This window comes from Cyanistes caeruleus, chromosome Z (genome assembly GCF_971803275.1).
Source record: "Cyanistes caeruleus chromosome Z, bCyaCae1.hap1.1, whole genome shotgun sequence".
Classification (NCBI taxonomy): Eukaryota; Metazoa; Chordata; class Aves; order Passeriformes; family Paridae; genus Cyanistes; species Cyanistes caeruleus.
The window spans coordinates 66,136,483-66,158,664 of NC_141732.1; the positions used below are offsets into that span (position 1 = coordinate 66,136,483).

The 22,182-nt window shown below is 39.5% G+C and overlaps 1 protein-coding gene and 1 long non-coding RNA gene across 4 annotated transcripts in view; one reads left to right on the forward strand and one right to left on the reverse strand.

The window, feature by feature from the left end:
- The window catches only part of PARP8 (poly(ADP-ribose) polymerase family member 8), a 125,571-nt gene that overhangs the window by 37,743 nt on the left and 65,646 nt on the right, over positions 1-22,182 (reverse strand). For 2 of the 3 annotated variants that reach the window (XM_086869949.1, XM_086869948.1), the window contains exons 7-15: positions 17,799-17,893; positions 14,424-14,484; positions 13,274-13,364; positions 10,347-10,413; positions 8,887-9,012; positions 8,248-8,352; positions 6,122-6,686; positions 3,783-3,836; positions 3,587-3,682 (exon numbers count right to left, since the gene is read on the reverse strand). In XM_086869949.1, coding sequence (XP_086726075.1) covers positions 3,587-3,682; positions 3,783-3,836; positions 6,122-6,686; positions 8,248-8,352; positions 8,887-9,012; positions 10,347-10,413; positions 13,274-13,364; positions 14,424-14,484; positions 17,799-17,893 — 1,260 coding nt within the window. The remainder of the gene's footprint in view (positions 1-3,586; positions 3,683-3,782; positions 3,837-6,121; positions 6,687-8,247; positions 8,353-8,886; positions 9,013-10,346; positions 10,414-13,273; positions 13,365-14,423; positions 14,485-17,798; positions 17,894-22,182) is intronic. The other variant, XM_086869950.1, reaches the window with a different exon arrangement.
- On the forward strand, positions 290-2,017 carry LOC147648532 (uncharacterized). Its single transcript, XR_015281201.1, has 2 exons — positions 290-498; positions 1,551-2,017. It is a non-coding gene; the product is annotated as an uncharacterized LOC147648532 (long non-coding RNA).

Consider the following 22,182-nt stretch of genomic DNA (forward strand, 5'->3'; position numbering starts at 1 on the left):
TAACGAACAGACCAATATTCCGCAAAATCAGCTGTTAATGACAACCCAAAGACTTTAACAGATCTACACCAGCTGTGTCGGTCTCTTAACTGGGTCAGACCCTGACTAGATATAAACACCGAAGACCTAGCCCCGCTTTTCAATTTACTGAAAGTGGGAGAGGAGCTGAGTTCTCCTAGGGTTCTGACCCAAGAAGCTAAACTGGCTCTGGAGAAATCACAGGAGGCAATGTCATCAAAGCAAGCCCACTGCTGCCTGCTGAACCTCCCCTTCAATTTTATCATTCTAGGGAAACTGCCATACTTCCATGGCCTAATCTTCCAATGGGACAAAGGCCACAGGGATCCACTCCTAGTCAGAGTGGGTATTCCTCAGGCACCAATGGCCCAAAAGCATCACAAAGCCACAAGAGCTGATGGCTCAATTCTAAGGAAGGCCAAGACAAAGATGCCTGAATTAGCAGGGTGTGACTTCATCTGCCACTTACTTTGTCATCAGGTAAGTTCATAAAAGAGGTTCTAGAGCAGTTGCTCAGGGAGAATGAGACACTCCAATTCGCTCTAGATAGTTAACTTGGACAAATTTCAATCCATAGTTCAGCCCACAAATTACTTAATGCAGCATTCAAATTTATTTCATAAGGAAAACAGAGCCGGAAGCCACTTAAGACTGCTCTGACAGCGTTTACTGACGCATCCGGAACATCCCGCAAGTCAGTAATGACTTGGAGTGATCCTCAAATTCGGCAGTGGGAGATGGGTGTTAAGGAAATTCAGAGGTCCCCTCAAATTGCTGAGTTGGCTGCAGTCACCAGGACCTATGAGAGGTTTCCCAAACCATTCAGCTTAGTCACTGACTTGGCCTATGTGGCAGGGATAGTGTCTAGAGCAGAGAATGCTGTTTTAAAGGAGGTCTCAAATCCCGACCTCTTCAGGTTGTTCTTGAAATTAGTTTATCTCATCCCCCACTGAGAGCAGCCTTTCTATGTCACGCATGTGAGGTCACACACTGACTTGCCAGGATTCATTGCAGAAGGAAAGAGAAGAGCAGATGCCCTGGCCACCCTGGTTGAGATGACCCAATTGCCAAATATCTTTCAGCAGGCAAAGTTGAGCCATCAGCAATTCCACCAAAATGTGCCTGGCCTGGTACATCAATTCCATCTGAGGGAGGACCAGGCCAAGGCCATAGTGGCTACATGTCCCAGCTGCCAAAGGCACACTGTTCCATCCTTAAGTTCGGGGGTGAACCCCAGAGGCCAAAACAGCTGTGAGGTGTGGCAGACGGATATGATACACGTTCCACAGTTTGGCAGGCTGAAGTACATCCATGAGTCAGTGGTATTTTCTCTGGAGGAGTCTATGCCTCTGCCCACACTGGGTAGAAGGCCACAGATGCACAAAAACATCTGGTGTAGGCCTTCTCTGTGCTGTGGATCTCTAAAAAAATCAAAATAGACAACGGTCCTACATATGCCTCCACGACCTTCAGGGAGTTCCTACAGAAATAGGGAGTAAATTATAAAATCGGCATCCTTTACTCCCCCACAGGCCAAGCCATCACTGAGAAAACCCATCAATCGCTCAAGCAAGTCCTGGGGCAGCAGCAGAGCAGTACCACCACAGATACACCCCAAATAAAGCTCTGCAAAGCATTGTTCACCATAGATTTCCTGAATTGCCTGTTTGAAAACTTAAATCTGCCTGTTGTTAGGCATTTCAAGAATAGCTAGAGCAAAGAGAACGCCCACCAGTGTTGATAAAGACTCCAAAAACAGAGATAAGTCGAGCTGGTAACATGGGGACGTGGGTACACTTGCATATCCATGCCTTCTGGGTTGAAGTGAGTCTTCCAGAAGTGGATCAAGCCTTACATCCTTAAGCCATTTTTATGATCAGCTGAATCAAAAATGTGGCTGTGGCATCCCTCCACCAGCGCCTGGGAACAGGAGAACCTGATCCCCTGAAGTTGATTCACTTACGTTCCTGTTTCCAATAAACTATGAGTAATGCGTTCATCTCTTTTGTTGGTCTTGTTTGTTATATCCCTTATTTGCCTTCTCCATCCTGAAGAGGATAATAATGAAAACTGTCCTTGGTACCATCTCTCCCGCTGTAGAAGTTAATCGAGTGGAAGTGCCCACTGAGCAGCCCTGGTGGGGAGATGTGTACCCAAAATGGGAATGGATCAGTCAAAACCACAACTCTGTTTTACAAACAAAAAAGGGGGAGATGTTGTGGTGTATTTCCATGTATTTCCTTTTAATGGTTTATTTTTTTGTCTCCTATGTTAATGGTTCAGTCCAAGTTGTATCCTCCTATCTTAGTTGTCAATCTACCCTAATACCTGCACCTTGTTCCCGAATGTTCCATGTCTCCCCTCACCTCAGTTGTTAATGTTCCCTTAGGCCAACCCCCTACCCAAACCATCTCTTTGGAATTCCCCTAATCCTCCATGTCCCATTGGTCCATGTGACGCATTCTCCTCCCCTTGTCATCCCCATTGGTTTCTGTATTACGTAACTCGGCCCTGTACTCCTCCCCGAGATGTCCCTTATTGGTTCAAGTTTTGTGCCCTTCCCTTGATCCTCCTCTGTATAGAAGTTGCTGTACCCTTGTATCTGTTGTCTTTTGTCCCTGGACCCTCCCTGGAAATAAACCTTCCTTGGAACTCATACAAAAGGCCTTCTCCTTGTCGTCACCTCCACCCTGTACCTGACGCTAGACCAGTGCCGTAGAGCATTTGGTCTAAGCCGCACCTTGGGTCAGCCCGCTCCCAAGGTGTGTCCCATTCTCAGCACGGAGCTGTGGGAGAGCTACCTGGCTCTGGCACCGTGTCAAAATAGACTCTTTCCCAAGCTGCACTGAGGCAGCAACTCCAACCAGTGTGCACCTCAAGTCCAGTCTTACTCTTTTCCACTGCACGCATTCACCAACAGCATGAGAGAGGCTACAGTGATCAGCTGGCAAAATTCTGTTCCTGGTCATACAGGAATGAAAGGAAGAGCTCACTGGCCAGACTTCGGGCACACTGAGCCACAGCAGTGCCCCTAGACTAGTGCTAGATCAGGCACTTTACGGAGCATCTCCTTCTACTGCCTTTTATCACATTTGAGGACAGCTCGTTCAAGCAGCCTGTGAGCAAAACAAGGTCAGAAGAATTTCGCAGAGTGCTGGTATGGGCACCAGTGTATGTAAATACCGTGCTCATGGCTTGATAAAAGCTTAGGGATGAGGTGCCCTAAGCTTTCAGAAGGATGCCAGAGGACTGGGAAAGCACTGTAATGCACTTCTCTGTGTTATCTGACTGTGACTGCAGCACAATATTCAGTGTATTCAGTGACATACATGCCCCTTTACATGGTCTGTGATATGATACAACCCCAATTTCTCTCTCCCTTCTTCGTATGACTTTTTTGTCCAAATTTACAGCAAAATCTAGTTAATATGCTTCATATTTTTGCATCTCAAAAGAGTATTAGAATGAAACCCCATCTGAAATTATTCAACAGTCTTCCAACAGGTTTTTATGGTCTACAGCTATTCAAGGCACTATAAAATGCATTGTTTACCAGCATACCACTTACCCTTAGCATAGGGCCATTCTGGAACACATGAGGTTCATCACAAACTACACAGTATTCATTCAATACTGGTATCCGCTGCTCAGCAAATTCAATAGTCTGAGAACAATGAAAATGAGAATAGTATCTGCTTAAAAATTATTAACAGTCAGCTCATGCTCCACAGTGTTTCATAAATGAACAGGACATGACATCCTACCTGTACAAGAAAGCCACGGTCTCGCACCGGAATGCATTTTGCACCATAATTTTGCTGCAAGGAAAAAGTTGAGGCAACTTCAGTGTTGACAGACTAATTATAAGGAAATGGTAAAGCATTTGTAAGTTTTTGTGTGTAAATATGTAAACAGTTTGCATCTAAAGACATCTCTCATTTGTGTGGCCCAAACTATAAATAATCAATCCTTTTACTGTTTACTGAGTATGGGGTAGGTTTCTAGTTATTTCTTTCTAGTTCTTGAATCTGATGAAGGTTTGTATCTCACCATCTGAGAAACTTTAATCTCTAATGAAAACATCTGTGCCTTCACTCCATTCAAATAAACTGATGTTTGGTAACTTCCATTACATTTTCACTGTGCATTGCCTATCCAAATTTGGGCTGTATATTAAGGCTTTAAAGTCTACTGTAACTCTCAGTAAGGCTGAAAACCTTCTTAATTTATATGAACTAAGGTGTCACTTCTGCAAACACTTTGCTGACAGATCTTTACACTCAGATACTATTGAAATTAATTTTCTTTCAGCACACAACAACATTAATTAGAAATAACTTCTGTTAGTAGAGTCAGTAAGGTTCAGACTTCCCTCCAGATTGACATCTCTGTCAATCAAACCTTGTTTTAAGTAGAGTTAGATCAGCTCTATTTATAGTGCTTTGGCAGTTTTTTTAAACAGTGTTATTTCCTTTCATTTCTCTACTTTTTAACTGCTTAACTGCTTTTCAGTTTTCTTCTGGGCAACAATCCTACTTGAATGCATACATGAGACTCTAGTATTTTGAAGAGAACTCAGTATCTTGTTTCGTCACTTCTACATCCCACTGATTTCAAATTGCAGTTAGGCACCCAGGCTACCCGTATATCTGGTGCCAGTATATAAAATGTGAAATAGGCTCTTGATCCCCTTCCACTAACATCAGTCAAACTACATCTGACCATCTATGTGATGATCTTCCCTCAAAGTAAGTGCATTGAAGCAATAAATTACGGGTAGTTTTTATAGGCTGCCAAACAGGGCTTGCCTTTGTTCCCCATCAGCTGAAAACATCAATAATGAAACCTATACAGCTCTTGATTATCTTATATAAAACAGAAGGACTTTTCCTATAAATGTCAGGAGAGAAAAGTCTTGCTATGTTAATACATCCTCTGCTGAATCAGAAAAAAAGTGCACCTCTAAACTGCAACAAGTAGAAAGTCTGATGGCTCAAATTAATTTTGCTGTGCATATCACATAAATCAACAACACAGCATACATACATAAATGATGTTACGATAGCGTATCCCTGCCTTTAGATCTGAAGAGTATGGCTTAAAGCTTACGAAACTAAATTGCTATGAAACATAGTGCACTCAATATAACTTCATTATTTAGAATGCACTATTTTAAACATATGTATGGTATCTGAAGGAAGAATCAGCTTCCAAGGTACCACCAGGCAAAGGGAGTGGAGAGGACTATTTTCTAAACGTTTCTCCCCAGATCAAACACTACAAACAGGCTGTTGTCTTGAAAGACTGCAAACAAACCCACTCTTCCTTCTAAAGTAAAAAAGCCTTCTTTTAAGAGGCATAGGCAGAAGAATTGATTTTGAGAACTCTTTCTTAAATGCAAGAGTATATGCTACCCTTTGTTTTCCCAACTGATCATGTCATTGAGGAAAGCGAGAGGGCCAGCATGGACCCAAGCTCCTTGTCTGGCCTCTAATGTTATGTGGCATATTTGAAGGTTTAACCCTTCACAAATCACAAATGTGCAACAGGTGAGTGGAACCATGACTGAATTCATTCCAGTATGATGGTGAAGATCATGATGATGATGATGATGAAGATGATGATGATAATGGCAGATGCAAAGACCAGAAGGGAAGGGTGATGTGGCAGTCAAACCATCTAATGGACAGTGGCTTCCCCCACAAAGCAAGCAGGGAAATGAGAAAAGTTCTCTGCAACCAACCTAATTTTGCAGCACAGAAGTGCACACTCTCCCTTTTTCCTGCAGGAAGTATGCAGGGAAGAAGTGGGTGTGAATTTTTCCCATGATCAGCAGCTGTCCGTTGAGCTGCATTTCAACACAGCACATAAAACTTCTGTCCTGACCCCAGCAGATTCTGATTTTATAACTTAAGTATATGTATATGCACAGCTGTTTGAATCCTCCTTAAAAAGCTGACTTCATTGCTCTAGTCTTCCAGTATATCCAATATAGTCACTTACATATATCCTAAGCATTAATGCCTTTGCACAAAAAGCATAATAGCACATTTGGAAAATAATAGGAGGAAAATGAGCAGAATACAAAAAAAATACTACGCACAGCAGCTTGTGAAGGTGATGATGAGGATGGTGTTAAGATACCAATAAGCCCTGAGGTAAGAGAGAGCCTCCTGCTCTCTGCCATGGTGGACTCCTTGAAAGGCTCCATTTTGGATGATTTAGGGGCATTGGAGTAAGTCTTGCTGAGCAACTTGTGATTCTTCAATCCATCCAATTCTTCCATTCTAAGGTTACTGGAGTAGGATCTGCTTAAAAGTTTGTGGGGCTTCAAGGTGCTGTTGTGCTCACATCGAGGATCCCCAGAGCACGACCTATTTAACACCTTATGGGGCTTTAAAGTGATGCACTCCTCCTGCTTGACAGCTGCAGAGCAAGCGCGACTCAGCAGTTTGTGCGATCTAAGAGCCATTGTCTGTTCAGCCCTAGGGTCACTCGATAACGAGCGGCCAAAGGTTCTGTGAGATTTTGTGGCACACACATCCTCCGCCTTCACTGTGCTAGAGCAAGTCCTTCTCAGTAATTTGTGAGTCTTGGAGATGCCATCCTGTTCTGACTTCAGTTTTGATTTATTTTTACCACAGCCAGGTGGAGGATAACTTGGCGACCTTAGAATAAAGAAGATGGCAAAGTTGGAGAATAATCAAAATCTTGGGCAAATCAAGCAAGATCACACAGGTGTAAACACTTTCAATTGTCATCTGTCTTTATGCTTTTCCCTAGTGATAAATGCAACCCAAACCTTTAAAACTTGAACAATTGCATATAAACATCTTCCAATACCAAAACAAACCACATACTCCTATTTACAGATCATTAATCAAAAAGACAATTAAGTACTTAAGTACTTAAGCAGAAGTTAGAGCTGTGACCTTACAGCTTTTTGTTAAGGTCTCTATGTCTCAAAACAAGCCAATTATTCAGGAAATTATCTTTGAAATGAAATCTACCACTTATAACACATTTTCCGTAACAAAATCTGTCTTTTTTATGTAATGATCATGACACAATCCCATGAAAGTTATTGTATTCTGGACACAGCATAACAAATTCTATGTTCAGATCCAATGGAAGATTGAATGAGCAGTGAAACTTGGAGACATTAAATCAAATTTAATTCAGATGAAAAGGACATTATTTTAAGAACATCATAATAAACTGGGCACTTTGAGAAAGACAAATTTACACCCTTCTTTCGTGTTATAGACAAATCCTAGCTCTGTAACACCAGAAATGAGAATGTGAGAGACCTAAATTACGAATGCCGAAAGTAAAGAACAAAATATTTTAACGAAACAATGTTCACACAAACGGTCACATTTCTGTAAGGTTCACATTTGCCTGTCCCTGCAAAGAACATGCAAGAGGTATGCTGAATCATTTTCCTATGCAACACCAATCTTTGAAGTTTGTTTGTTTGGGGTTTTTGTTTGTTTGTTTGTTGGCTTTTAGTTTGTTTGGTTTTGGTCTTGTTTTGTTTCATTTTTTGTTTTCCTTTTCTTTTTTTTGTTTTTTTTTGTTTTTTGGGTTGTTTTTTTTTTTCATCAAATAGAAAAGTAAAAGCCCACGGGGAGAGGCTGGCAGGTTTCCCCACCCTGTTAGCAAGTGTTGACAGTGGAGGATGCACGTGGAGGCTGCTGATTCACTGTAAGCAGCTGGCTCACCATCACCCTCCTACAGATGGGAGGCAGGAATGGTGCCCTGGGGGAGATTCCCTGCATTTGGGCTGAGCCATCTCTGGACTTAAACCCCCAAACCAAGAGGAAAAAGAATGGGCTGGTTTTGTATGCCCTTTCTGAATAAAAACAAACCCCAAGCTACAGCCTGTACTTGGCAGTGGCATGTTGAGTGGTAGGGAATGGGTAAGACTTCTACTTAAAACACTGTCTTTCCTCCTCTGCCTTTGAATAGACAATCTTCTGTAATCTTTGACATTCCCTCCTTTTTCAATCTGAGTGATTGCTGTATTCTATCTCCTTTTCATACCCTGAATTTAGAATGGCAAAATTTGTGAAAAATAAGGAATATTCAAAGAAGCATTCGATTCAAATTCAGTAACTGAATTGAAGGGGTGATCTGTCAACTCTCCATAATCAGGAAAACACAGTTGAGTAAATAGTTACAACCCTAAAAGAAGCAAAATCAGAGCCTGATTCTACATATACTTACGAGTATGAGCAACTGGCAGAAACCGTATTACATTCAAATTCATTCAAACTATTCATAAACTCTTTCTTACGCTTTCTAATGTCTTTTCTCTTTGAAATTCTGTGCCTGCATTTCAGAAGTGGAAAAAATTAATGTAGTCAAATACTGGAGAGGGGAGGGTGCTCAGCATCTTTAAACTCAGTCTTTCATTAAAGACCATTCCACTTTTAGAAAACTAAATATACAAACTGCTGTATAAAGACGAGCTGGACAAACATCAGTTTTTTAAATATACATAACATATGCTACACATAAGTATTACTTGTATTTTTATTCTTGATGAATAAAAATATTCAAGCAAAGATAAAATAAAAATACAAACACAAGTTAAAATAAATTAATTATTTCCAGTTCTAGATGGATCGAGGTTGTTTCAGAAAGCAGGGCACTGAAATGCTCTTGCTTCTAATAATCCTAGAAGCTGCAGCAGTACCTAGCTCACTCCTGATATCATGTAATGCAAGGACTGGAAACCCATGAGGTAAGATATAAATAGATATAAATTTTCTCTGTGGAGAAAAGTCAAGATTTCACCTTGTCAAGTCTGCTGTGGATTTTGAACAGTTTAGGGTGATAACAGCTCATTTTCCTTGCTATTACCTGCGCAATGTAGAAAAGATGTGCAGAGGGGATTTCACCTTTTTGTCAGACACCTTTTTATTGTGCGTACAGTTAGATTTTTCTTTACTGTTCTTCCACTGTTGTGTAACAAATGTCTGCATAATCCTGCAAATTAAGAGAGAAAAGAAAGATTTTCTTATCCCAGCCAGGACATACTCATTTTCAATGTTCTCACTCTGCGGCTTTCTGTCATGCATATGAATTAATGACTGGGTGCCCCAGCTCCTCAAACCCCCTTTTTTTTTTTTTCCCCCACATAGAAATAATTTAACATGGGACTCCTAATGAGAATACAGTTTGTGTAAAAACCCATTGCAACTGCAAAACTTACACAGTCTACACCTCCCATGGAGATCTACAGACAAACTGAGTCAAGGGCATCAAATCCAGCTACAGGGGTCTGCCTCTCACATGACCACAGGCTACAGCATCTGCATGGATAAGCAGAACCTTGTTCTCTGACTCTAACCTGGCAGTGGGGGACTTAATAGTGATAGAAGTCAAAGCTGAATTTGGCACAAAAAGGAAATATCCCATTGCTTCAGCCATGAGGGACCACTGGGCTCACAGCTATTTTTACTCCTGCTCATTTGTGAGCTGTGCAGCTATGTTCTTGAAAATCTCATATGGGAACTTTCAGTAATTACCTGATGCAAAAATCACTGACAGGTATATACAAATAGTAAAACATTTTAACAGACTATTCATTCTGAGGGAGCATTTTTTTTTTTTTTTTTGTTCTTCAAAGTCATGTACCATAGAGATTTTAATAACTTGCTTCATTTGTACAAAAATGTTGCACTGAATTTCTTCAAACATGAAACAGGATTTTTTTCGGCAGGGGTTTCTTAATGTTGTAACAGTGAGATACTAAAGCCTATATACTTAAAAATTTATTACATGTACAAAAGCATATGCAAAGAGATGACTCAACAAAATTGTATTAATATGAGTCGTACTATGACCACATGCTGCTAATTTTTTTGACTATTCTTCCATCTTGTCCTCAAAAAGTGGATGGCCTAATTACTGTGGTATATCCTAGAGGCAACTATGAAAGCACAACCCCCTCAGGGTATGCATGAGATTTTTTTGAGCTCAGAAAGACTCCCATTTCAGAGGTTTCACCATCTAAGCAGAAACATGAAATTGAACATTCCTAGATATGGTCTTTATAACGTTTGTGGCCTCCTTAAAGGCACCACAGTGAAAAGAAAAGGAGACCCTGGCAAGTAACACAAATCAGGTTCTCATCAATAGCTGTTAAACCCAAACTTATAATGGCAAATACTGACTTTTATTTAAAGAAAAACAACTTCAGGATATTTTGATCCAACATCCAACCTGACAACATGAATTTTATTTTACTTAAAATGGTCTGGAAACTAAAGAGTGTAATATTTGCCTAAAAATAGGGGTTTGTACTTTTCCAGACTTACTTTTTCAGCTGATGTCCCAGCCCAAATCTTTCCTTAGTAGAGATCTGAAATACATCCACAGTTGGCACTAGAGAAAAAGGAAATTTTGTTGATATTTCATCTTACATCACTAATGACAAACTTGTGACCACGTAAGTCTTATTTAAGGACCCTCTTCTATGAGGAGCTTGACTACAGACAATGGAATTGAAGCAATGGCGAGAGTTGACATGCCATCTAACCATATTAAGAAAGGGATGGTCCTTTCTGGAACATCAGCCAATAGAATTTACAGTTTTACAAATGGAATTCTCATAAATGCATCTCTTCCCATCCATTTTATTTACAAAAATGTATCTTCTTTTTACACACGTACTATGCAAGTAGCAAGCAGCATCAGATGAAATGCATCTGGAGTGTCAGTTCACCTCACCCAGCATTTTAAACTATTTTCCCAAGTAAGTAGTCTGTACACAGTAGAGTTCCTGTGGCTGTGAAGAAAGCCGAGACTGAAACTGAATTCATTAGTACCTGGATTTTGTTTCTGAGGGTGATTTAATACAAGATCCAAAATCATCATCTAAGTGCCAGATGCGTGAATTCCAGTTGCCAAGGGCTACCCTGAAATTTCCTCAAGACCTGTCCTAACACTGCTATGTCCATATTCATGTCGGAAATTGCAAATGTACAGGGTAAAGGATGGAAATTAGCTAGTGGCATTACTAAAATCATTCAGTGTCATTTGCTAGATAGAAGTGGCAGATGGAACCCAGTACTTGTTGAGAGAGCTGCAGGTCCTCAAGGCAGGACAACAGCCAAAGCATATCACAAGCATGAACAGACTGCATACTTTGCATTGCATAAGGTGACAATGACTAAAGTAAAATCAAAAATAAATGAAAACAAAAAATCTGGGGTTTGTTCACATTTTATTAGAAATGGTAAATCAGTATTTCGATGTTATTCTGACCACTCAGAAAGCCAGATTTTATTCAGAATATCGAAGTTAGCACTTCAGTTTTACTTTAATATATATTAAATTTGATAATAAAATACAATATATCTACCCTGGCCATGCAATTTAACTTAGTTCAAAGGTCAGTAGTTACCTCTTCCCTAATGTTATTATTCAAATAACATCAAACATAAACTCATCTTTTAAATACAAACTAATGCTTTTTTTCAAAAGGGATGGATGATTTCATTAAGAATAGCAATATCTTTGGATTGTCAAATTTCAGACACACTGCAGGGGGCTGGTGGGATGTGGAATACTTTAAATATCATTGTACCTACAAACAGAAATTTTAAAATCGGACATCTAGATCAAATTTTTTTCTACATTCTACATTTAGAGGAGACATGCCAATACCTCCACTGGCTGATTCATCCTCTCTAAGACAGGCTTCTAAGGCACGAGGGACAAACTGCCCACACAGACACTACTGAGACAAGCTATTAACTACAAGAACTATCTAAAATCAGTATATTAAACAGCTACAGGATGGTACTCATATCCCCCACTGTGCTTTGGAATGGACCGTGTTCCTGTTTCTCAACCACTAGAATGTAGTATAGGAGAAAAAGCTACAGCATAAAATTCTGGCCCGGTATTGTCAAGAAAACAGAAGAGGAAATCACAGAATTAACACAAAAGATGGTGGATCTCACTGTGCTTTTCTAGTAAGTAAAGGGACATGGCTGCAACAGCAGCTGAGCTCAGGAAAACCAGCGTCAGCAAAGCTCTTGCCTGTGGCCCTACTCCTGCTTTTCTCAGAACTCGGGCACTCCCACAAGCAGTCAGCTGCAGCACTGGGAACTATGTTTCCCACCTTAACCTTGTCAGCAATGCAGAATTTATATTCTTGTTACTTCTCATTTCTCACTGCATGCTGCTCTACACACTTCACCTTCTCTTATTTGCTGCACTTCTTCATTTTTTAAATTACATTTTGATAGAAATGTTCTGAATACTAACTCTGCTTCCTGCTATTGTAAATGCGTATTTTAAGACTTTAAGACAAAAATGATTGAAGTAATAAACCACAGACAAAAAGACCAAAGTCAAGGGGAAAAAATATTGGTATAATGAAATGCTTATTTGAATGAACAGAATATAGCTCATAGTTAGAATAGTCAGGCAACATCCTATAGAAATAGCTCATTGGGACAGATTTTGATAAACAGGACTGGAAATATCTATTATTTTCCAGAGGCAGAATTCTCCCACAGATAAAAGCCTGAACTGACAGCCTGTACTGCAAGTCTCCAAGGCTGGGCAAGTTATTATCCAAACTGAATCTGACGTACACTGTAACAATATATCTGAAGTTGACTCTTGCATATGAATGTTTCCAAATCTTCAAAATAAGTTGATTCTTCATGAGCTTGAACATTTTTCTCTCATGAGGAAACTTTAATCACTTAAAAATTCTTTCAGATCTAAAGATTTCCAGAATAATACTTATTCATACACATACTTATATAGAAACCAGAAGCTGAAAGGGCAATTATCATGGCCTGACTCTTTAAAGCTGCATGAAGGAGGGCATGTTAATATGCTGCACAGGTCTGTGTATGTCTTCATAATCAGTCATATCTCATCTGTGCAGATGAGGTTTGATTTCAAAAATGACAAAATCACATATTAGAAACTCCAGGTTGTTACTCCTTAACCCTGGTTCCTAGGGGAAGCAGTTGCATCTCAAAGGATATCAGGAAAACAAGTTCCCAAAATGAACCCATGAAAGTTTAAATTAGATGCCTGTGTCTCTAGGAAGGGCCTAGCCATGCAAATATACGTAAGCCTGATTTCAAATCAATAGGACTCGTCTCAGCAGTAGAACTGAGCATGTGCAGGGCCAAAGATTTGGTAGTGAGTAAGTGTCTATCCCATGGCTCAGACTGCACACTACACAAGGCACAAGAAGAACACACAATTGACCAACCTGGACCATTTAGGTACTGTGTAAGAGAACAGTGCAGGCGCACTATTATAGGCTCTGTGCGAATTACATCCCAAGCCACAGCAATCTCCTCCTAGTTTAAGACAAAAAAACAAACAACAGACATCATTAGCCATCGTGAGGAAGTGCTTTTTGTCATTCTGCCTTTGGGTTGCTAAAAACACCATCCATCCATTTACTCAGCTGTTTAGTATCTACTCCAACATTACACTTTAGAATCAGGACAAATTATGGCACATCAACAACCCCCAAAGAGCAACGTCAGACTGCTTCCAGTTCTTGAGTGAGCTTATTTAAATCAAGCAGAGGTTTATAAACAACACTGCATGTACACTGCAGGCAGACACATCCCCATCCACCAACAGGTGCTGTTTCAAAGCTGAGAAGCAAAGGAGCAAAAAAGACAGAATAGAAATTAGCCTCATAATTAAGGGCTAAGGAAACTTTTGCTCCTTAAAATTGATCTAAATAATCCAAGCTATGATCAGACTTCCTTAAAATTTTAGTGAGGCTCAATAAATATCTTATGTGCTGTGTGGACCTGAAAATAAGACCTATCTGTGCAGAAGCTAATGATGCACTTAAAGGTTCTCATTTTTGTTCTTTATTATTTTATTATATGCAGGCCAGGAAGTTGCTGCACAGATGAGGTGAGGAAGTGTGAAGATGAATGACAGCACAACAGCAAGAGAAGGCAGGCTGCCAGTCAACAAGCAGCACCACTGTCCTTTTGCCAGTCAAGCCTCTCTCTAATCAGAGTACAGGAGCACTCCTGGCAAAGTCCTCTTCCCTTCAGGACTGTAAGAAGTAATTTCACCTGACTCATGTCTAACTTAACATAAAAAGAACCCCATGCTTAATTTATGTATATTAAAACATTTACCACTCATGAAAAATGTTTGGAAGGAAATATATATGCAGCAAATAAAAGCCTAATATAGCATTTTAACAATGTGGTCAAAAAAGGAAAGAAAACCTTTCCATCGTGTATCAATTAATAATGTGACACTCACTTGTGAAGACCAACTCTCCAAAAAAGGAAAGTATCAGTGGTTGTCTAGAGAGCATGATGTACAGCAAAATTAAATGGGTATTAATGTTCATTATGTAATTCTGTGATTAGATTACTTACATCAAGAAAGCTAACATCAATATGTAGATCAATATCTACATCATCAATGGCTCCATATTCCCTGAAAGGAAATAATTACATTACATTAGAGCTCTTTAAGATACTCCTCAGTCCAGGAGTACTTACAACATGGAAGATTTTATCAAGGATTATCTTATCTGTAAAATCAGAATAGTTATAAAATACATATTTACATAGATTGGATCAATATTCCCAGTGGGTGACCGTCTGCTGCACTTAAAAGGTTTTTTCAGAGGATCTTGCTTAAACAGGCTAAATCTTTTCCATTAATTCCCAAAAAAATCTCTCCATTGCTGCTGTATATTTCTGTCTCATGTATTGCACAGATGAACAAAGAAAAAATTAATAATCACATGCTGCTCCCATTTATGACACAAGAAAACCCTTGTTAATTTTCTAGAGTATTTCTGGATAACAGCCAGTAACCTAAGAACAGCCTTCAGATAAACCACAGAAGACAAATACAACACAGCCTAGAGGATGGCAAGTTATACCTGGGGATTGCTTCATACACTCAAGCATTTGTTTGTCAAATATAAAGACTGCCCTGTAATGTGCACAAGGCAATAGTTACCTGTTTTATCTGTTACGTGTGGTATTGCAAGATTAGGATTTAACATTGCCATCTGAAAACTTACATTTAAACTGCGACTTCTCTGCCTCTTTTTTTTCTAACGTAATGATTGCCTTCCCACAACACACTTGAAGACTTCTAAAGAACAGGGCTAGAAAATACTTATTCACACATCTAAACAAAAAACTGTTTTCCTTTTCACCTACACTACTTAAGTGGACAATGCTATAAAAGTACTATCTCTCGAATTTTCACAGATTAGCTTCCAGTCACTAGGATGTTTTTAACTTTAAAACTGCATTTCTGTTTTTGTTCTCACAGTGACTTCCATGCTTTTCTGTTAAACTTAGTACTAAGTGCAGAGCAGCAGTTGTGCATAGATCATTCAATAAAGCAGTTTTGAAATACTGAAATGTAACTGTTTCCTACCAAAGCGACCTCTCACCTGTGGCAGGCCTGAGTTTGCACTGGAAATTGCTGGAGCTCTTGTGAAGTTTGGTGAAGGGAGCCCCTTCTACCAAAACTCAGCAACCCAGTGGTTCTCTCTGGTCAAGGAAAACCCAGGTTCTTTCTCTAGATCAGGTCTGTCCCCACATGGCACACACAGAGCAGGTGAATGGCAGAACAGGGCTGTATCACAGACTTTCCAGGTACCTTTAGCGCTGCTCCAGCGTCACCTCACCTAGAGACCTACAGGCACTCACCGACCTCCTACAGCTCACTGAAAACCTGGCTTTGAAACAGGGAAGCTCTCCACCTGCTGAATGGCTTTGCCACTACCCTACCCAACAGTGGCACTGGGCTTTTTTGTTCACTTTCCAGAAGATCCGAACATTGTTCCGCTATCTTAAATAATTTTTATGAATGCAGGCTGGTGATACTCACATAACTGAGATTCAAAATGCTGTAAACAAGAATAATTTTATAAATGCAACAGGAATGGTTGAATTAATGGAATAGAAATATTAGTGAAGAATGAATAAAATAAAAGTTAGTTTTAACTATGACATTTCCACACTCACTGAAATCTCTTTGCCCCCCACCCCACTACTATCCTAGAAGATGGCAAATAGGCAAATAGGCAAATAGGCAAATAGGCAAATGATCCTAATTCTAGTTTTAATTTCCCAAGCTGACATGAGGAGGAAATCATGTTTCATTCCAACCCCTATATCTTATGATCTGCTGTCTACCATTGCTTCATAAACACATCTTGATTTTGAAGCTTCCAGAGGTCCTCTGCCCATAAATGAATGAGGAATGTAAAGAGATACAGAAGAGTGTGGACCAGCTGGATGGATCACCTTCTCAGGGCTTTTGTGGCAAGTTTTCTAAGGGCAGTGGTGAAAAGAATGAACATACAGAAACACGTACTTTTACTGTAAAACTGATTCTGTGACAGCAAGAGATTACTGAAAGAAGGGAAAATTGTCTACAAAATATGCCTCTCAGTGGATACCCTTGTCAGACAAACTTCTCTCTTAGAGAAGTGGAGCTGCACAAGAAGGATGAAAATGAATGCTTAATGCTTGTGGGGTGTATTTCCAAGAATCTGTAAATATTTTCAGCTGAAATAAAGTGGATAAAGCATTGAAGTTTTACACATGCCAAAAGCAGCCACAGGTGCCAGTTTCTACTATAGTGAGTTCAAGGAGATCACAGTGTTTCTAGTGAAACTGCTGATTCAATAAATTTCGAAAGGTTACATATAATGTTTCCATTTTAGGAGCTTGAAGGAATTTCATAGTTATCAGTTTAGCAAATAAATATTTATTCATTTCCTAAACCTATATACAGCTATTCAGATTTCAATTCCCCAGGCTCTTGAAGTGTAATAAATTTCCATCCGATTTGAAAAGGTGTAGTACACCAGTGGTGTAGGTATGTTCTCTCTCTTCCTTGATTTGTAGGAATACTTTGGTATTTTCTTTGCAATGCATCTGACAGGTCTGTTACATCTTACCTACCTGTTATTTTTATGGAATTATTAAGATTACATTGATGGAAAATGAAGGTATAAAGTACCTGAGGCATATTAAAATAGATATACTATATATATATAGATAGATAGATAGATAGATATATGCACTATGGCAGAATCATGCACATTCATACATGCCCAACAGAATTTGTCTAAAATTACTCTTATCAATTCACACCTGACCAAGGTTCCATTACTTCCCTGTGTAGGAAACTTTAGATTCTCACAATTAGAAAACTCTCCGAATCTCTGAGCAAACCCAAGCTCCTTACTGTCTCCCTTATAATGACTGTACAGAATATTGGATCACTCATTCTACCTACAAACAGCCTTTTTGAAGACAAGAAACTGTTATTGTGTTTTCTTCCTCTCTTTTTCTCCTAGACTAGACAAATCCAAATCCTTCAGCTGTTCCCTAGGGAAAGTATTTATTAAACCTCTTATCATTCCTCTTGTTCACCTCCAGGGCAAAATACAGAATATGACAGGAAAAGACTTTAACAAGGGTTTAAAGAAATATTGAATAGTAATTTACAACAAAACACAACTGCCTCACTAGAACTGCAAAAGACAATGATGTTTTGGAACAGGGCTGTTCTCAGCACAGCTGCTTGTAACCATGCTGTTCCACAAAAGAAGCCCCCAAAACCCAACACTGATACTGGTTTGCAGTGCTCCCTCCTTTTGTCACACAACATGCAGGAATCACCAGAAAAGACTTGTGCTTTGGCAGTCAGGGAAGGCCCATACAGAATGCAAACATTAAAGGTTCCACAGTACAGAAAGGCCAGTGCCATACCTGAGAGATACTGCATTAGGTCCATAGATCTCTCTCACTGCTGTTAAATCAGCTTCCAGCTGTGGGTGCTTGTGAAGTTCTCCATCATAGCTAACCTGTTGGGGATAGAAAAGTATCTTGAGAGTTCTGTACTTCATTTTTGGCACCTGATTTAGACTCTTGAAAGTTCTCTCTGTAAATACATTGCACTAAGATTCCTCAATGCCACACTCAGAAGGGCCAATTTGAAGCCCTGAGGCCACCTCATCTGCTAAAGTAGTGAAATTTTCAAAGCAGGCACCTCTGCCTTGAAGTGTTCTGAGGGTTCTCTTTCTGTTTGTGAGAAGAGAAGCTGCAAAGGACTCATTTATCTGTCCTATTTTGTCCCAAGGTTTGTTCTGGGACACTAGTGTATTTTAAAAAGGTTACGTAGGATAAGAACCAGATGTCCCCAGTCCTGTCATCCAAGTCCAACCACTACAGCACAAAGGTTGGCTTGCTCTCATTTGTTGTCACACTCTCATATACAAGACACAGAATGGCTTGGTGGCTTGGGCACAAGAGAAGCATGAAACTATTCTCTATACCCAGCACCTCAGCATCAAAATTAAATTTTTAGCTTACTCACTGCCTTCTTGCATTCTGCCCACCAGTGCAATAATATGAGACCAAAAAAAAAATAAAAAAAAATTAAAAGAACACTTTCTCATCTTAAGTATTACGCCAGAGAAGGTAATAAAGAAGTATACATCTAGACACCAACCCTCCTGGTTTTTTTTCAAACTCTACAAGAAAAATGGAAAAAGTTACGTTTGTGCTTACACTAAAAAGCAAAACTTGTGAGCTGGTCTCATTGGACTCTACGAAGTCAAAATAATTAATACCCTCCTATCTTCTATGAGGTCCAAAGTACCTCTCTGGGCATGTAAAAATATATTCATCATCTGTCTAATATTACCTTTTTCTCAAGCAAAATTATCCTGATTGTGTGAAGCTAAATCTATGTCTTTACAACAACTAGAATGACAGTAATTCCACAGATGTCAGTGAACTCCCTAGACTTGAACAGATTCAGAAATGAGCATAGGATTTGACATACTCAGAGAACAAAGCAGCAGAATATAATTTATGCCTTTAGACCCACACATCTATATAACCTTATACAGGAATTCTGCAGAGGATTCTTGTTGCTTCAGAGCCACATCCAACTGCATTTGTACATTTGTAAAACTTCCATTTTTACAGCCAAATCTGTAGGAAACCAATGCTAGGACATTTTCAGCTCTGATGCTTAGAGATGTGCTTTCTAATTTAATTATATTTCAATAGTATTCAACTAATAATCAGATGATCACCTTTTTATATTTGAAAAATTAGCAGAAAGCAATTTGATTAGACTTAGACCTAGAATGCTTTAAGGCACAGAATTCATCAGCGTGGCATGGACATGTATTTTTCAGAGATACAAGTGATATTCATGACCAGAAGGTTATAAATAAAGTATCCTTCCTTTGTTTGGGCAGGCATGTCAGAACAATTTTCCAAGTAGAAGAGCACTGGAAAGCAATAGTTATTGTCATTTTTTTCATTTTAGGTAGGGGGAAAACAATCCTTTTTACATGCTCATTACTCAAAGAAGAATTCTTTAAAGATGCGTAAATAATTGCTGTCCTGCTTCCAAAGAAAGCACAGCAATCATTTCACAAATCATAGCTGTGGTGCACTTGCCACCTTTGTTGGTCTTAAACCAGATTGTTAACCCAGTCTTACCTTTCAATAATAGTAAAATACAAAAGGAACATTATGCAGAACACTACCCTGGCTCAGCAGAATGTTTTTTCTAATCTATTTTCTCATGGTAAGAGGCTATGAACTCAAAAAGGAAATAAAGCAGTGCTCTGGCAAATTTTAAGACCACAGTATGGTACTTCCCACTCCCAAATTAGTGCCACAGACATAATGATGTACGCAGAGGAGGCCGTCAGAGGTTTGTATTTCTGCATTTTCAAGTATGTTTTGCAGCTGAAGCACCAGAGACATGCAGAGCGCCAAAGGCAGAAAATTTCTGTTTTCATCTCCTGCTCTTATTTGCAAATGCAGAAGATAGTGATTCAAAGCAAGGATTAACAGAGTTGCAGGAAAAAAATGAATATAAAAGAAAAAAAATCTGATAACTTTGCTGGGACTGAAAGGTCTATGTTTAGAAAGTCTCCATTTTTAATCTGAGACCTTATTCAGATTATTTGACAAAAGGTCGCTCTTTAAAAGGAGATTAAGCGATTTACAAACCTAAATCCCATTGAAAATCAATAGGTTTTACACTATTGAACCACTTAGCTACTTTTAAGTACTTATCCATTAAATCCTTTGGGAGGATTACAAGCAGGTGCCTTGGAAGTGGATACAAACATTTCATTTATGAGCAAAAGGTTGCATCTTCTTTACACTGCCCATCAAATTCCATTTCTCATCTTCCATGGCCCTTGCTTCATCAGCAGCAGCTCTCTTGCTTTTCCAGCTGTAGCCACTTAGAAGTGCTAAGAATTATCCCTGACCTCCATCCTTGCCAGCTGTACTGCACACAATTACACTGGCCTCTCCTCCCTCTATTTGTTACAGTTGGTGTTTCTGCCCCCTCTCTCTGTGGGCACAGCAGACACTTCTCTCAAATGAAGGAGCCTGCCTTGCTCATTTTCCACATATATGGTCAAATCTTTTGTCTCCCCAATACACCTGGTGCTCATTTGACAACTCCTACAAACACTCTGCTTTGAAAAAGGATTGTTCTTTTTTGTCTTTCAAGGGACTATTCTCATTACCTGGTTTTCTATTTATTTTCTAAGTCCTCAGTATTATCTTTTAACTCTAAATGACTTAGTTAGATTTTAGTGGTTTTTACCATGAAATTTTAAATTAGACATGTTCTCTTTTCCTCTTTTTAAATACACTTTCTGTGATGTCTTCTTTTTTCTTTCATTTTCACCGTATTTTCTTTATGGATATTCTACGCTCAAGACACTAATAATCAACTGGTATTTTATTTTTATTGCAGACCTGATTTATTTACTTATTTATTTTTTTCCCAGTTGCTATTCTTTCAGCTAAATGTATTACCTCATAGAGAAGACAATGCAATATAATCTAGTTTCCATTTTAATATAAGGCACTTAAATTCTAACCGGTCTTGTCTTATTACACAGCTCTTTTACACCTTGCAAAACGATGTACTGCTATCAGTGTTCGTACCTCACAGGCAGTGTTAATATTTATTAATTCATTTGGGCACAGCCAGGCATCCTATACCAAATGTATCAGCCCTGGTTCAAGAAATAAGCACTCCCAGCTGTTTTCTGCCTTTTCCTTCACCTTGAGGTTACTGCCCTTTCTTCAGAGTTGAAAAATGAAGCGAGTACACGCGACTCATCACTACAGGACAAGATCAGAAGCTTTTTCCTCTCAGGCAGATTAAAATAAAACATTGCTCTTTGCAGTGAATTATGTGTATGGTCCTCCACAGCACTCCCCAGCATGGGGCTGTAGGAGTCAGCAGCTGAAGGGAGGCAGTTCCTGCAGTCATTTCTACAGCGAACATGAGTCAATTCCCCACGTGAGCTATTTCAGACAGTGGCAATACATTATTTCAGTTCCAGTTTCAAAATAACTTTTAACAGCTTTTCAGGGCCACGGGGTTGTTTGTTTGCTTGTTTGTGGGGTTTTGCCGGTTTTGTTTTTTGGTTTTTTTTTTTACTGTAAAGCATCCCAACATGAATTTTGTGTGCTAACCCCGGCGCACTGTTGGCTCTGCAGGAGAAGAGGCTCAGCCATGTCCTGCTGATCAGCATCCCACGCTCTCTGCACTGACCCACCCTGCTGGCACTGCTGCCGTGCTCCTGCAGCCTTGGCTCTGCACCCAGGGCACCTCAAGGCTTCAGCCTCGAGGCTGAGGCAAGGGACAACCTTCACAAACAGCGACCAAGCTCGCCAAAATGTTCATCGAAATAAACAGTTCTAATAACATAAGCAAGGAATGACTCCTCGGGGAAACATTGAGGCTGAAATATAAGAGAAATCTGAATAAAGAGACTAGCAGCGTGAAGCGCACTGCAAAAGAAAAAGGCGTGAAAAGATTTTATTTCCCAATATACATGAGAATGTAAGAATTAATGCTGCTGAGGGAACAAGAAGGAAAGGCACAGAGCACTACAATCATCTGAAGTATGCAGCATTTTTCAAGGTGAATTTTACTCCGGAGCTCAGAAAAAGAATGGACTATTGCCTAGACCAGACTTGTTTTGTAATACAAAAGTTGCATAAAAATGCAGTGCTCTTTACTTTTAAAAATGGCAATTCTCTGTAAGGAAAGAGATTTGGATCCTGTCTTCCCCTTTGTATTAATAATGGGGTA